Below are 12,259 nucleotides of genomic sequence, written 5' to 3'. Positions count from 1 at the left end.
CCTGAATCCGTTCCGAGTTGCTGGCATAACCTTCAAGTAGTTCAAAATGAAAATCTATTAAAAATATTTCTTTTGGTTGAATAATCTAGTGCCAACAGGGAGAAGTGTTTTCTCAATCTAGGTATAAGTGACACAATACGCTAAACCTAGATTTGCAAGAATGACATTGGGCGCATCGATATACCCCGTATAATGCAAGTATGCCTTTATTTGTTTTGTGATGACTCCCACCATTCCCTGAAAACCCAAGCATCCCACCCTCAATTCTAATAAAAGCAGTGCAAGAATCATTTTCATCTCTGCCTGTGGCTACTGCTAATCTTTTAGTCAATAATCCCCTCCAAAGCTAGCAGTTTTCTGACCCACCTAACACTGCCTTGATAGCATCAGAAAATATTCTTGCACCCTTTCTATTTAAGTGTATCCCATCCCTTTAGAAGCAGTCCTGCTAGCAAGCACAGACCATGCTGAGAAAAATTTTACCCCATAAGCCAATGTCCAGGGCAGAATTAATTAACAAGGCTCTCATCATGTACTCCCTCCTATAGTGTCTGGGCAGAATTGCAGACACTTTCAAATTTAACCCTACCTCAAAACTTTTTTTCAACATTGACCTGTACTTGTTAAGTACAGTCAGTCCTCGTATAACACGTGTTTACATTACGCGAATTCGATCATACACGATTTATAAATAGGGGAACGATATCTTATATAACACGAACCGAATTCACTTATGCACGATTCACCTTTTGTGTTTACAAGAAATGGCAGTCAAACGCAACACGATAGGAACGAAGAGAAGATTCTGAAAATGTATTTATGTTTTTTATATCAGTGAAGGGGAACCACATTTCACCATAATAACGTAAAAACCAACACAATTCCATCTATCGGTATAATCGCAAATGCAATTTAGATCGAGTTTACTACCAGTTTATAACAGATTCCACTAGCAGAAACGCAACTGGAAATTGTTTTATGGTAGTAACCCCTAGAAATGTGCTTTAGTAAAATGTGAGGTGGTAATAGTGTATCTCTGCCTTTATGGTGTTGTTTATTCAGTTGCTACACGGGCGCAGCTTTGTTTATGTGTATCAAGCGTGCTCCTCGTTTTGTAATTGTGCTTTATTCCCTAGAAATGAGTAAAATACTTAAAAGGTATGAAAAGGAAGCATCCTGGTGACGACACTGCAGAGTCAGAGAGAAAAAGAAAAGCAATATCGATAAACAGAGGTGGACTGGGTCAAAAATTCTACCCGGAGAAATTTGTAGTGGCCTCATACTATGGCTTATGGCCAAAATCACTCCGGCCCACCAGGGTTTTCCCGGTAAAGCTTATGGCCAGTTCGCCTCTATCGATAGAGAAAAATATGAAATTGTGAAACGCTTTGAGCGAAATGAAAGACCATGTGATACTGCACGTGCTACAGATCTAAATGAGGCAACACCGGGAATTACAAAGAATGCAGAGAAGATAAAAAAACTTTCATAGCAGGAACAACTCAAAGTGTAATTAACATCCATTAGATTAAGACACAAATAATTGGACGAGATGGAACGGCTGTCATCTGTTTGGATCGAAAATCAAATAAAAAAACAAGTTTGCTTATGATAGAAGCAAAAGCATTAGCAATATTTTATTACATAATAGTTGTAATAAAATACGTAAGTATTTTATTACGATTATTTATTGTGTTTGGTAATGTTTTGGTTACAAATGTGTGTTCAATCTTGGGTGGTTGGCACCTAATCCTATTTTTCCCATAGGGCCTGTTGTTTATATTGCACGATTTTGCATTGCACGAGGGTTTCTAGGAACACAACTATCGTGCTATACGAGGACTGACTAAGTCTGCAGAGTCATTAATGCCAACATGTACAACAGTATCACCCTTTGTGCCCTAAAAAGATATCTGCTCTACAACATATTAGGGTTGAATTTGAAAGTGTCTGCAATTCTGCCCAGACACGATAGGAGGGAGTATATGATGAGAGCCTTGTCGATCAATTCGGCCCTGGAAAGATTGTGCAAGGCTCAAGGGGTAGAATTTTTTTCAGCCTGGACTGTACTTGTTAACAGGAGAGATTGCTTCTACAGGGATGGGATACCCTTAAATAGAAAGGGTGCAAGAATATTTGCTGATGCTATCGAGGCAGTGTTAGGTGGGTCGGAAAACTGCTAGCTTGGGGGGAGACAAAGACCAATAGATTGACAGTAGCCACTGGCAGAGGTGAAAAAGATTCTTGCACTGCTTCTATTAGAATGAGCAGAAGCCTGAAAAACAAGATGCATGGTATTTCAGAGACTGCTGGGAGCCATTGCTGTACAAGTAAACACATGGGTTGTGTTAGGGTAGCTAAGAATAGAAACAGGTGCAGGTATACTTGCGTGTACACCAATGCTAGGAGTTTAGTAAATAAATTTGATGAATTTGAGGTATTGCTCAAAACATCAAAGGCAGATATTGTTGGGATATCAGAGACGTGGTGTCACACAGATATAAGGGATGAAGAACTGCAATTTGGGGAGTACAACGTCTACAGAAAGGATAGGAAGGGGGGAGGGGTTATGCTATTAGTTAAGAAACACATAAAAACCAAGGAAGTGAAGCCAGTCGACATCGCTGGACAGTGCAGTGTTGAGTCAGTTTGGTGTGACATAAGCATTGGGAGATCAAAATTGAGAGTAGGAGTGTGCTATAGGCCTAATGACTCTGATGAGTATAATAAGGAACTGTACAGGGAAATAGAGTGGGCCAGTAAATCAGAGTCTTATAATGGGAGATTTTAATTTCCCAGATATTGACTGGAATTTGGGGGCTGGTTACTCACACACTAGCAGGGCTTTTGTGGATTTATTGGATGATTGTTTTCTACATCAGCATGTTCGGGAGGCAACTAGAGGGAGTAATACTCTTGATTTGATTATCAGCAGTGATTCTTCATGCATTAAGAATCTGCAGATAAATGAACCACTAGGTGGCAGTGATCACAGTGTGCTGAAGTGGGATTTACTCAAAGAGGTAACTACCATTAGGGGTAAAGGGAAGGGTTATTGCTTCCGTAAAGGCGACTACGATGGACTGAGACAGTATTTAAATTCTATACAGTGGGATCAACTGATGATGTTACCAACAGCAAATTCAAAATGGGAAGCATTCAAAGAACTTATCTTGGAAGCTACTAGGCTTTACATACCAACTTAGAAATATTGTTCAAGGTTTAGGCCAAAATGGATGTCAGATGAACTAATGAGGCATATGGCAGAGAAGAAAAATGCATGGGATACTTACAAATTAACACATGACACAGAAGCCTATGATAGATACAAGTTGATATGCAACCAAGTTACAAAGGAGGTTAGGCAGGCGAAGGCAGATTACGAGAAATCTTTGGCAAGGGATGCAAAGAAAAACAGCAAAGAGTTCTTTACTTATGTAAACTCTAGAAGGAAGGGGATGAATCAGATTGGTCCACTTGATATTGATGGGTCAACTGTTGATGATCCTGCTCAGGTAGCTAACAAACTAAATGAATATTTTGCATCGACATTCACACGTGAGGAGTTATTCAGCAAGGGGAATGCCAGAGGTGTATTCAACTCTAGCAGTAAGCTACAGAATCTTGAAATAACTGGGAGTAAAGTGGAGGAGAAACTGTTGAAGATAAACACAAGAAAGGCACCCAGGGTGGATGGGATCTATCCAGTTATATTAAAGGAGGCAGCAAAGGAAGTAAGCAAACCCTTAGCCATAATTATGAGAGCTTCCTTGGACTCAGGGGAGGTACCCATAGACTGGAAATGTGCAAATGTGACCCCAATTCACAAAGGAGGATCAAAGGCTGACACAAGTAATTATAGACCTGTGAGCTTAACTTCTGTTCCAGGAAAATTAATGGAGGCACTGGTTAAAGAAGCACTGCAGGATCATTTAGACAAGACTTCAGTTATAGCTCAGACACAGCATGGTTTTGTTAAGGGGAAGTCTTGCCTGACCAACTTGATTGGATACTATGATGCAGTCACAAAAGAACTGGATGCAGGGAATAACTTTGATATTATATACTTGGATCTTAGAAAGGCTTTTGATACTGTTGCACATGGAAGACTGCTACACAAATTGGAGCAGTGTGACATTGGAGGCAAATTGCTGCTATGGATAAAGGGGTGGTTGAGGGGGAGAAGACAGAGAGTGGTAATCAATGGACACTGCTCATCGTGGACTAATGTTATTAGTGGAGTCCCTCAGGGCTCAGTGTTGGGTCCATTGTTTTCTGTATTTATAAATAATATTGATGATGGTATATCGGGTCGGAAAACTGCTAGCTTGGGGGGAGACAAAGACTAATGGATTAACAGTAGCCACGGGCAGAGGTGAAAGAGATTCTTGCACTGCTTCTATTGGAATGAGCAGAAGCCTGAAAAACAAGATTCAGGATATTTCAGAGACTGCTGGAAGTCATTGCGGTACAAGTAAACACATGGGTTGTGTTAGGGTAGCTAAGAATAGAAACAGGTGCATGTATACTTGCGTGTACACTAATGCTAGGAGTTTAGTAAATAAATTTGATGAATTTGAGGTATTACTCAAAACATCAAAGGCAGATATTGTTGGGATATCAGAGACGTGGTGTCACACAGATATAAGGAATGCAGAACTGGAATTTGGGGAGTACAACGTCTACAGAAAGGATAGGAAGGGAGGAGGGGTTATGCTATTAGTTAAAAAACACATAAAATCCAAGGAAGTGAAGCCAGTTTACATCGCTGGACAGTGCAGTGTTGAGTCAGTTTGGTGTGACATAAGCATAGGTAAATCAAAATTGAGAGTAGGAGTGTGCTATAGGCCTAATGACTCTGATGAGTATAATAAGATACTGTACAGGGAAATAGAGTGGGCCAGTAAATCAGAGAGTCTTATAATGGGGGATTTTAATTTCCCAGATATTGACTGGAATTTGTGGGTTGGTCACTCACACACGAGCAAGGCTTTTGTGGATTTATTGGATGATTGTTTTCTACACCAGCATGTTCGGGAGGCAACTAGAGGGAGTAATACTCTTGATCTGATTATCAGTAGTGATTCTTCATGCATTAGGAATCTGCAGATAAATGAACCACTGGGTGGCAGTGATCACAGTGTGCTGAAGTGGGATTTACTCAAGGAGGTAACTACCATCAGAGGTAAAGGGAAGGGTTTTTGCTTTCGTAAAGGAGACTATGCTGGTCTGAGACAGTATTTAAATTCTATACAGTGGGACCAACTGATGATGTTACCAACAGCAAATTCAAAATGGGAAGCATTCAAGGAACTAATCTTGGAAGCTACCAGGCTTTACATACCAACCAAGAAATATTGTTCAAGGTTCAGGCCTAAATGGTTGTCAGATGAACTAATGAGACATATGGCAGAGAAGAAAAATGCATGGGATACATACAAATTAATGGGTGACGTGGAAGCCTATGATAGATATAAGTTGGTCTGTAACCAAGTCACAAAGGAGATTAGGCAGGCAAAGGCAGATTATGAGAAATCCTTGGCAAAGGATGCAAAGAAAAACAGAAAAGAGTTCTTTACCTATTTAAACTCAAGAAGGAAAGGGATGAATCAGATTGGTCCACTGGATGTTGATGGTTCAACAGTTGAGGATCCAGCTCAGGTGGCTAACAATCTAAACGAGTATTTTGCATCTACATTCACACATGAGGAGTTATTCAGGAAGGGGAATGTCGTAGGTGAAGTAAACATTGGCAGTGAGCTAGATGATTTTCTAATAACTGAGAGGAAAGTGGAGGAGAAATTGTTGAGGATAAACATAAAAAAGGCACCCGGGGTGGATGGGATCTATCCAGTTATATTAAAGGAGGCAGCAAAGGAAGTAAGCAAACCCCTAGCCATAATTATGAGAGCTTCTTTGGACTCAGGGGAGGTACCCATGGACTGGAGATGTGCAAATGTAACCCCAATTCACAAAGGAGGATCAAAGGCTGACACAAGTAATTATAGACCTGTTAGTTTAACTTCGGTTCCAGGAAAATTAATGGAGGCACTGGTTAAAGAAGCACTGCAGGATCATCTGGACAAGAATTCAGTTATAGCTCAGACACAGCATGGGTTTGTTAAGGGCAGGTCTTGTCTGACCAATTTGATTGGATACTATGATGTAGTCACAAAAGAACTGGATGCAGGGAATAACTTTGATATTATATATTTGGATCTTAGAAAGGCTTTTGATACTGTTGCGCATGGAAGACTGCTGCACAAATTGGAGAAGTGTGGCATTCGAGGCAAATTGCTGCTATGGATAAAGGGATGGTTGAGTGGCAGAAGACAGAGAGTGGTAATCAATGGACACTGCTCAACGTGGACTAATGTTATTAGTGGAGTTCCTCAGGGTTCAGTGTTGGGTCCATTGTTGTTTTCTGTATTTATAAATGATATTGATGATGGTGTATCAGGCTTAATGTCCAAGTTTGCAGACGATACAAAGGTTGGCAGGGTTGTTAAGGACACTACTGATACTATGCTGCTGCAACAGGATCTGGAAAGGTTGAGCAGATGGGCTGAGAGGTGGCAAATGAAGTTTAACATTGACAAATGTAAAGTACTACATATGGGAAACAGTAACCCCAGATCAACGTATCAACTCTGTGGTACTACGCTGACAGTGGTAGAGAATGAAAAGGACCTGGGGGTAATTGTGCAGGCAGATATGAAGTTCTCTGAGCAGTGCAGACGAGCTGCAAGAGTAGCTCATGGTGTCTTGTCAATGATATACAGGAATTTTTCTAGCAGGGACAGGGATGTGATTATTCCCTTGTATAAGGCATTGGTCAGGCCACACCTTGAGTGCTGTATACAGGTCTGGAGGCCTCATTTCAAGAAGGATGTAGAGCTGCTGGAACGAGTACAGAGAAGGGCAACAAGATTAGTGAATGGAACAAAGGGTTGCTCTTACGAAGAAAGGCTTAAGTTTTGCAAATTACAGAGCCTGGAGACTAGGCATCGCCGAGGTGATCTGATAGAGGTGTACAAGGCTTTGAATGGCTTGAGCATGCTCAATGCCGATGGAATTCTTCCTCTTGCTCAGAATAATCACCTGAGAGGGCATAAATTCAAATTGAGGAAGGACGGATGTCGGATAGATGTGCGGAAATTCGCCTTTAGCCAGCGGGCAGTTGGTTTGTGGAATAGACTTCCATCGCTTGTTGTTGAAGTTGATAGCCTAAACAAATTTAAGGCTCAGCTGGACAGGTATTTCGAACGAATTAAGGGGTGAAATGGGAGTAGTGGGTTTTTTTTTTTTTTTTTTTGGCTGATGCTGCATAAGCTTGCTTTCTTGCATCAAATGCCTCTACTAATGCTAATGCTAACATCAACTTTTGCCCCTGGAAGACATACCCTGGTCCTATTCCAATATTGTTTGGATAATATAATCATTAGGCCGAACTTGTTTTTGGTATCACAGTGTAATTTAAACCCATGAGAAACATTCTAATTTTGTTAAGTGATACTTTGAAAGATTTATGATAAATTCACCATTAACTGGGTCTATGCAATTCGTAGCTGCAGATTGGGAGCACTGAGTTTTAAAGAGAGCTTGCCATTTATCCTCACTCCCCCACATCTTTCACTAATCAAATTAGTATGGGAACATTCCCTCTTGTAAGTGTTAGTAAAAGACTACTTGGAATCCTCATTCGTAAGTTGTCTAAAATGATTTTTAACCCAGTGAATATATTGTAGTAGTCCATTTTTAGCATGCACAAGTTGTTTGTTTACATGTTTTATTATTTGCATGGCAGTGCCCTTAAATTCTCTTCTAAAATACTCTTTATGTAAGCATTTCCAAAGAAATGTCAAAAATATTTAATTAATCATTTGATAGAAATTAGTGTTCATGATGGGGGGGGGATAAAACCATCTGAAATAATACAATGGGTTATCCATACATGCATTTGTTCAACACGTTCTATTAGAATAAAACCATCATGGAATTCATACTTTATTTTCTTGATGGTTTTATTGATGGATCATCAGAGATTATGGGAAACCATAGTGTCTCATAAACTTAGACAGGTGCACACTGTTTTTATCAGTGATTTATTGTACCATTTGTATCTGGGGAAAAAAGATTATAGTTCCATTATACAAATCAATGGTGAGGCCCCATTTGGAATACAGTGTTCAGGCTTGGAGTTTTTCAATTATTTGAAAGAGTCATGAGTGACTCATCTGGTGAAAATAGCAAAAGAGCATTCATATGAGGAGAGATTACAAAGGTGTGGATTACAGAGCTTGGAAATAAGGCATTGGGTATGAATAAATACAGTTGAATGATGGAATTTTCATACTGAAATGGACACAAAAATGGGGGGTATAAATATAAACTATTGGGGAAAACTAATAGACTGGGTCTTGGGAAGTATATGTTTAGTTAGTGTGTTGTTCAGTGCTATAATATGAACTGCCTTCCTGGGTGGTTGAGGTGGACAGCCTCACAAAATTTAAGATAATGCTATAAGCACCTGTTGGGAAGAATGAGTTGTATAGTTTTTTTTTTTTGGTGATGCAGCAAAATCCTACCTTTTGCATCTCCTGGCCTTATACTAATTGGAAATAAATCTTATTTTCCACTGGAGCAGTGTTTTTTTTATTTAAAGTGCATAATGCAACACAACTCATGGTGGAATATCTCCACAATATGAGACTAATGCATGCATGGTTTTGAAGAGCATATATTATAAATTTAATCTGATCTATTCACTAATTTTTAGCTTCATGTAATTTATAATTTAACTCTATTCCTTTTTGATTGGAAATAAACAGATATTTAAGTCACTCAGATAGAAGTGCTTCATTCCTCCTTTCATTGCTATCAGATCTTTTATATGCAGGTGGATGATACTGGCAAAATAATTCTAAGAGTGGTGGTAAACCTCTCAGTTCAAATTTTAGTGAGAATGAGTAGATCGTCAGGGATGCAGTAGAAGTAAATTTTCAAGTAAAGATTGATATATATATATATATAAAAGCAGTAGTGCATTCCCCCAACACACACTTAAATTATTGAACATAGTTTTTAATGCTTGCTACATTCTCACGTATGTATATTTACTGAGTGATTTTTCTCAATATTGAATTTTTTTTTTTTTACTTTTCAGTTATTTGCTGCAGAAAGCCCATCTTCTAATGTCTAAAAAAAAAAAAATAAATAAAATAAAGAGATAAAAAGAGATTTATGCCATCGTCATCTAGTGATGATCATTATTACATCAGGTTTCTCCAGGGTTTTGTCAAAATCTAGTATATATGCAGTAAGTCTTGTATGCTATTTTGTATACTCTACAAAATGAATTAAAAAAAACCAAAAAAACTGGACAAATTATGAAAATATGAACAAATTTCTGAAGAATTTTTTTCTTGTAAATGTAGGGGGTATGTCAGGATGTACTATAAAGTCGATTCATTTGATGTCAAATTCTATAGCATTATTCATAATATTTGAGGTATAAAATCTTTTAAGTAATTTTAGATGGTATTTCAACTGAACAGATCATTCATTCATTATCATCATTAACTTTATTCTATTAGTTATCAGTTATTAAAAGATGCATTCCCATTTTACAGATAATTTTTTTGGTTGTAGTTATTCTTGCTTCTCATTTTCATTAGCAAAACTTAGTATGATAAAGTTTCATCCAAACCTAATAAACTTCAGCAATGCACAGTAAGAGTGGAATTCACAAATTTTTTTTTTAAAAATAACATGCCTTCATTTTGAAGCAAAAAAAAAAAATCTGATCTAATTACTTTAGGATTCTAACTAGGACACAAAAACAAGTAGTTAAATATAATCTTAAAGGCTAAAATACTTAATTTTCTCTATTTTTGTTTCAAAATAAAGTATTTTAGCCATTGTAAGATTATATTTAATTACTTGTCTTATGTTCTAAGTGAAATTTAAAATTCTAAAGTAATCAGATAACAAGACACTTATTTTTATCTTTTTTTTGCTGTTAAAAAAGTATGACCAAAGTAAGTTAATTTTAAACTGTTTCTAATCTATAAATTTTAATATTACTATATCAAAACACATAAATCACCAGCTAAATTACAATTTTCTTCCATTTTCTGTATATAAATAAGATGACTGGACAAACTGTTTCCATAGGCAATCTACAGTTATACTACCATACATTATCTGTTTAGGCACTAGTTAATCCTCTCATCCATTTAGCATTTGATAGAGACTAATTTTTTCCCCCTTCTAAATTCTGGAATGGGATCACAATCCCATTTCAGTTTTTCCCATGTTTCCCCACTCATTGCTTTTAAAAGATGATGCAGGCCCCCCCCCCCTCTTTTTTGTAACTATAAGTTACAAGAAGTTTATTTAGGTGGAATATGTAAACATCCTTCATTTACTCACTTTTTGCGGGAGTATATGGAGAAATATGCCAGAATTCTGGCATTGTTACATTGTATCTTGTTATGTGTATTATTCTGAAAAATCTTTTTGTTATAAATATGCAAAACCAGAAACAGGCTAATTGGTGGAAGTAGGATATAACAGAAGAAAGGGGAGGGGAATACAGCACAAGAAACTGCAAAAAAATGAATAGAATAAGTTACGTAATTCAGGAAAAGCGATTTTAATAAAGCTAATTTTAAATTTTTTAGTAAAAAAAAATTCATCTAATAGATGCCACACAAGAAGCAAATGGATAGAAAATGTGATTAGTGATAGCTGATTTCTAGTAATGAAGCTCTTTAGTTTCTTAAAATAATATATTAAGTAGAGGAGAGGTTATATTTCAGTGTGGGTGTTAAAATATGATAAATTACTTTGCATTATATTTTTTCTGTCTTAGAGACGCTTTGTTCCCTCTAATGATAGTGACAGGCTTGTACTCACTATATCAACTATATTGTCATCTACAAGTAAACCCACAGTTACTAATATCCTTTTAATTAGATAACATCACCAAGAAGGCAAATCTGTTATTCATTAAAAATTCTAAGGTGATATACTGACTGGATTTAAAGCTCATCAGAGAGAGCTTTAATTAGCAACCTTGTGCCGAACAGTATAGAAGCCAGTGAACTCTCAAACCAGACATGGTAGTGCTTTTGCATTTTAATGAATAAAAGATTTTTTTTCTTAGTGCTGTTATTAGCAACTTTAGGTCAACTTGCGGATAACTATCATTTCTAAAGTGGGCATAAGCTTTCTGCTATAACCAGACGGAACAAAGCTTTCTTAAGATAGCAAGACAGAAAACATAATGCTCAGAAGCATTTATCATATTAAAATAAAACAACAGAATTATGCTTGGGCTTTTATTCATATATAAGGCCAATGTAAATGTATTTTTTGATATAAAAATAATTTAATTTTGTAAAATGAGGTTTTATTTGGAAAGTTTTTTTTTTTTTTTTTTTTCGCTTAAGTCTCATTTCATTTACAGTCTGTTGCTGTTAAAATGAAGCTTGTTTATAATTAATGTATTATGCACAGTGTTGTAATAAAATTAATAGCTTTATCATCAATTATCCAATGTAATTTTTTTTTTCATTATTTTGTTTAGAATTGTAATGCACAATGTAATACATTTCACTTAATAAAAGTTTTCAGGAATGAAACTTGAAACTGTGTATATTTTTATCATAAATTTTACAGAGGGAGAAATATGTTGCCATATTTCTCCCTCTTTCAGATTGTTTCCTTTATAGTCTAAATTGAGAAACATAATTAAAAACAATTAATTGGAACTTTATTTATTTGCAAGACAATCCTTACTTATGTGCATTAGGTACTATATACATTAGAGGCCATATGTTCAATGTACTTTTCATTATAAATACGTGATGACTTAAATCTAAAACATACACTGTCAATAATCCAGCTCCCACAATGGAAAGCACATTTGTTGTTCTAACCACTTGGCTGCAACCAATATTTTCTCCTCTTGAAAAGACTGTCCAATAAACTGCAAACTCAAGGGAAGGCCACGCTGGGAAAGAATGCATGGAATTGAAACGGCTGGCAGACCTGGGAGAAAAAAATTACTTGATTTCAAATATCACTACCAGTGCAACAAACTTGCAGGAGGTGTAGGGGGCACAAAGACGAATCGGAATCACATAGCACTGCAGGGTCCGAAATGTCTTTGTCATGCGGTAGAGGACGTTGAACGGGAGGTTGCGTGAACAGCGATCCCGAACCGTTTCTGTTGAAGAAACCAAGTAGCAAA

The 12,259-nt window shown here is 37.0% G+C and overlaps 2 protein-coding genes across 3 annotated transcripts in view; one reads left to right on the top strand and one right to left on the bottom strand.

The window, feature by feature from the left end:
• The window catches only part of LOC150081379 (uncharacterized), an 81,807-nt gene extending 72,414 nt beyond the window's left edge, over positions 1–9,393 (top strand). The window contains exon 4 of the mRNA XM_090379746.1: positions 9,167–9,393. The gene's annotated coding sequence lies outside the window, so the exon portion shown is untranslated. The remainder of the gene's footprint in view (positions 1–9,166) is intronic.
• A 2,374-nt stretch (positions 9,394–11,767) lies between these two features.
• GatA (glutamyl-tRNA(Gln) amidotransferase subunit A, mitochondrial) overlaps positions 11,768–12,259 on the bottom strand; it is an 85,534-nt gene continuing 85,042 nt past the window's right edge. Inside the window, exon 10 of one of the 2 annotated variants that reach the window (XM_090379745.1) lies at positions 11,768–12,057. In XM_090379745.1, the coding sequence (XP_090235871.1) occupies positions 11,900–12,057 (158 nt within the window). In that variant the 3' untranslated portion in view covers positions 11,768–11,899. The remainder of the gene's footprint in view (positions 12,058–12,259) is intronic. The other variant, XR_016547294.1, reaches the window with a different exon arrangement.

Source organism: Mastigoproctus giganteus, chromosome 8 (genome assembly GCF_048544385.1).
Source record: "Mastigoproctus giganteus isolate SK-2022 chromosome 8, ASM4854438v1, whole genome shotgun sequence".
In the NCBI taxonomy this organism is placed as follows: Eukaryota; Metazoa; Arthropoda; class Arachnida; order Uropygi; family Thelyphonidae; genus Mastigoproctus; species Mastigoproctus giganteus.
Note: the sequence above shows the minus strand (reverse complement) of the source record. Positions and strands in the feature narration are given on the sequence as shown.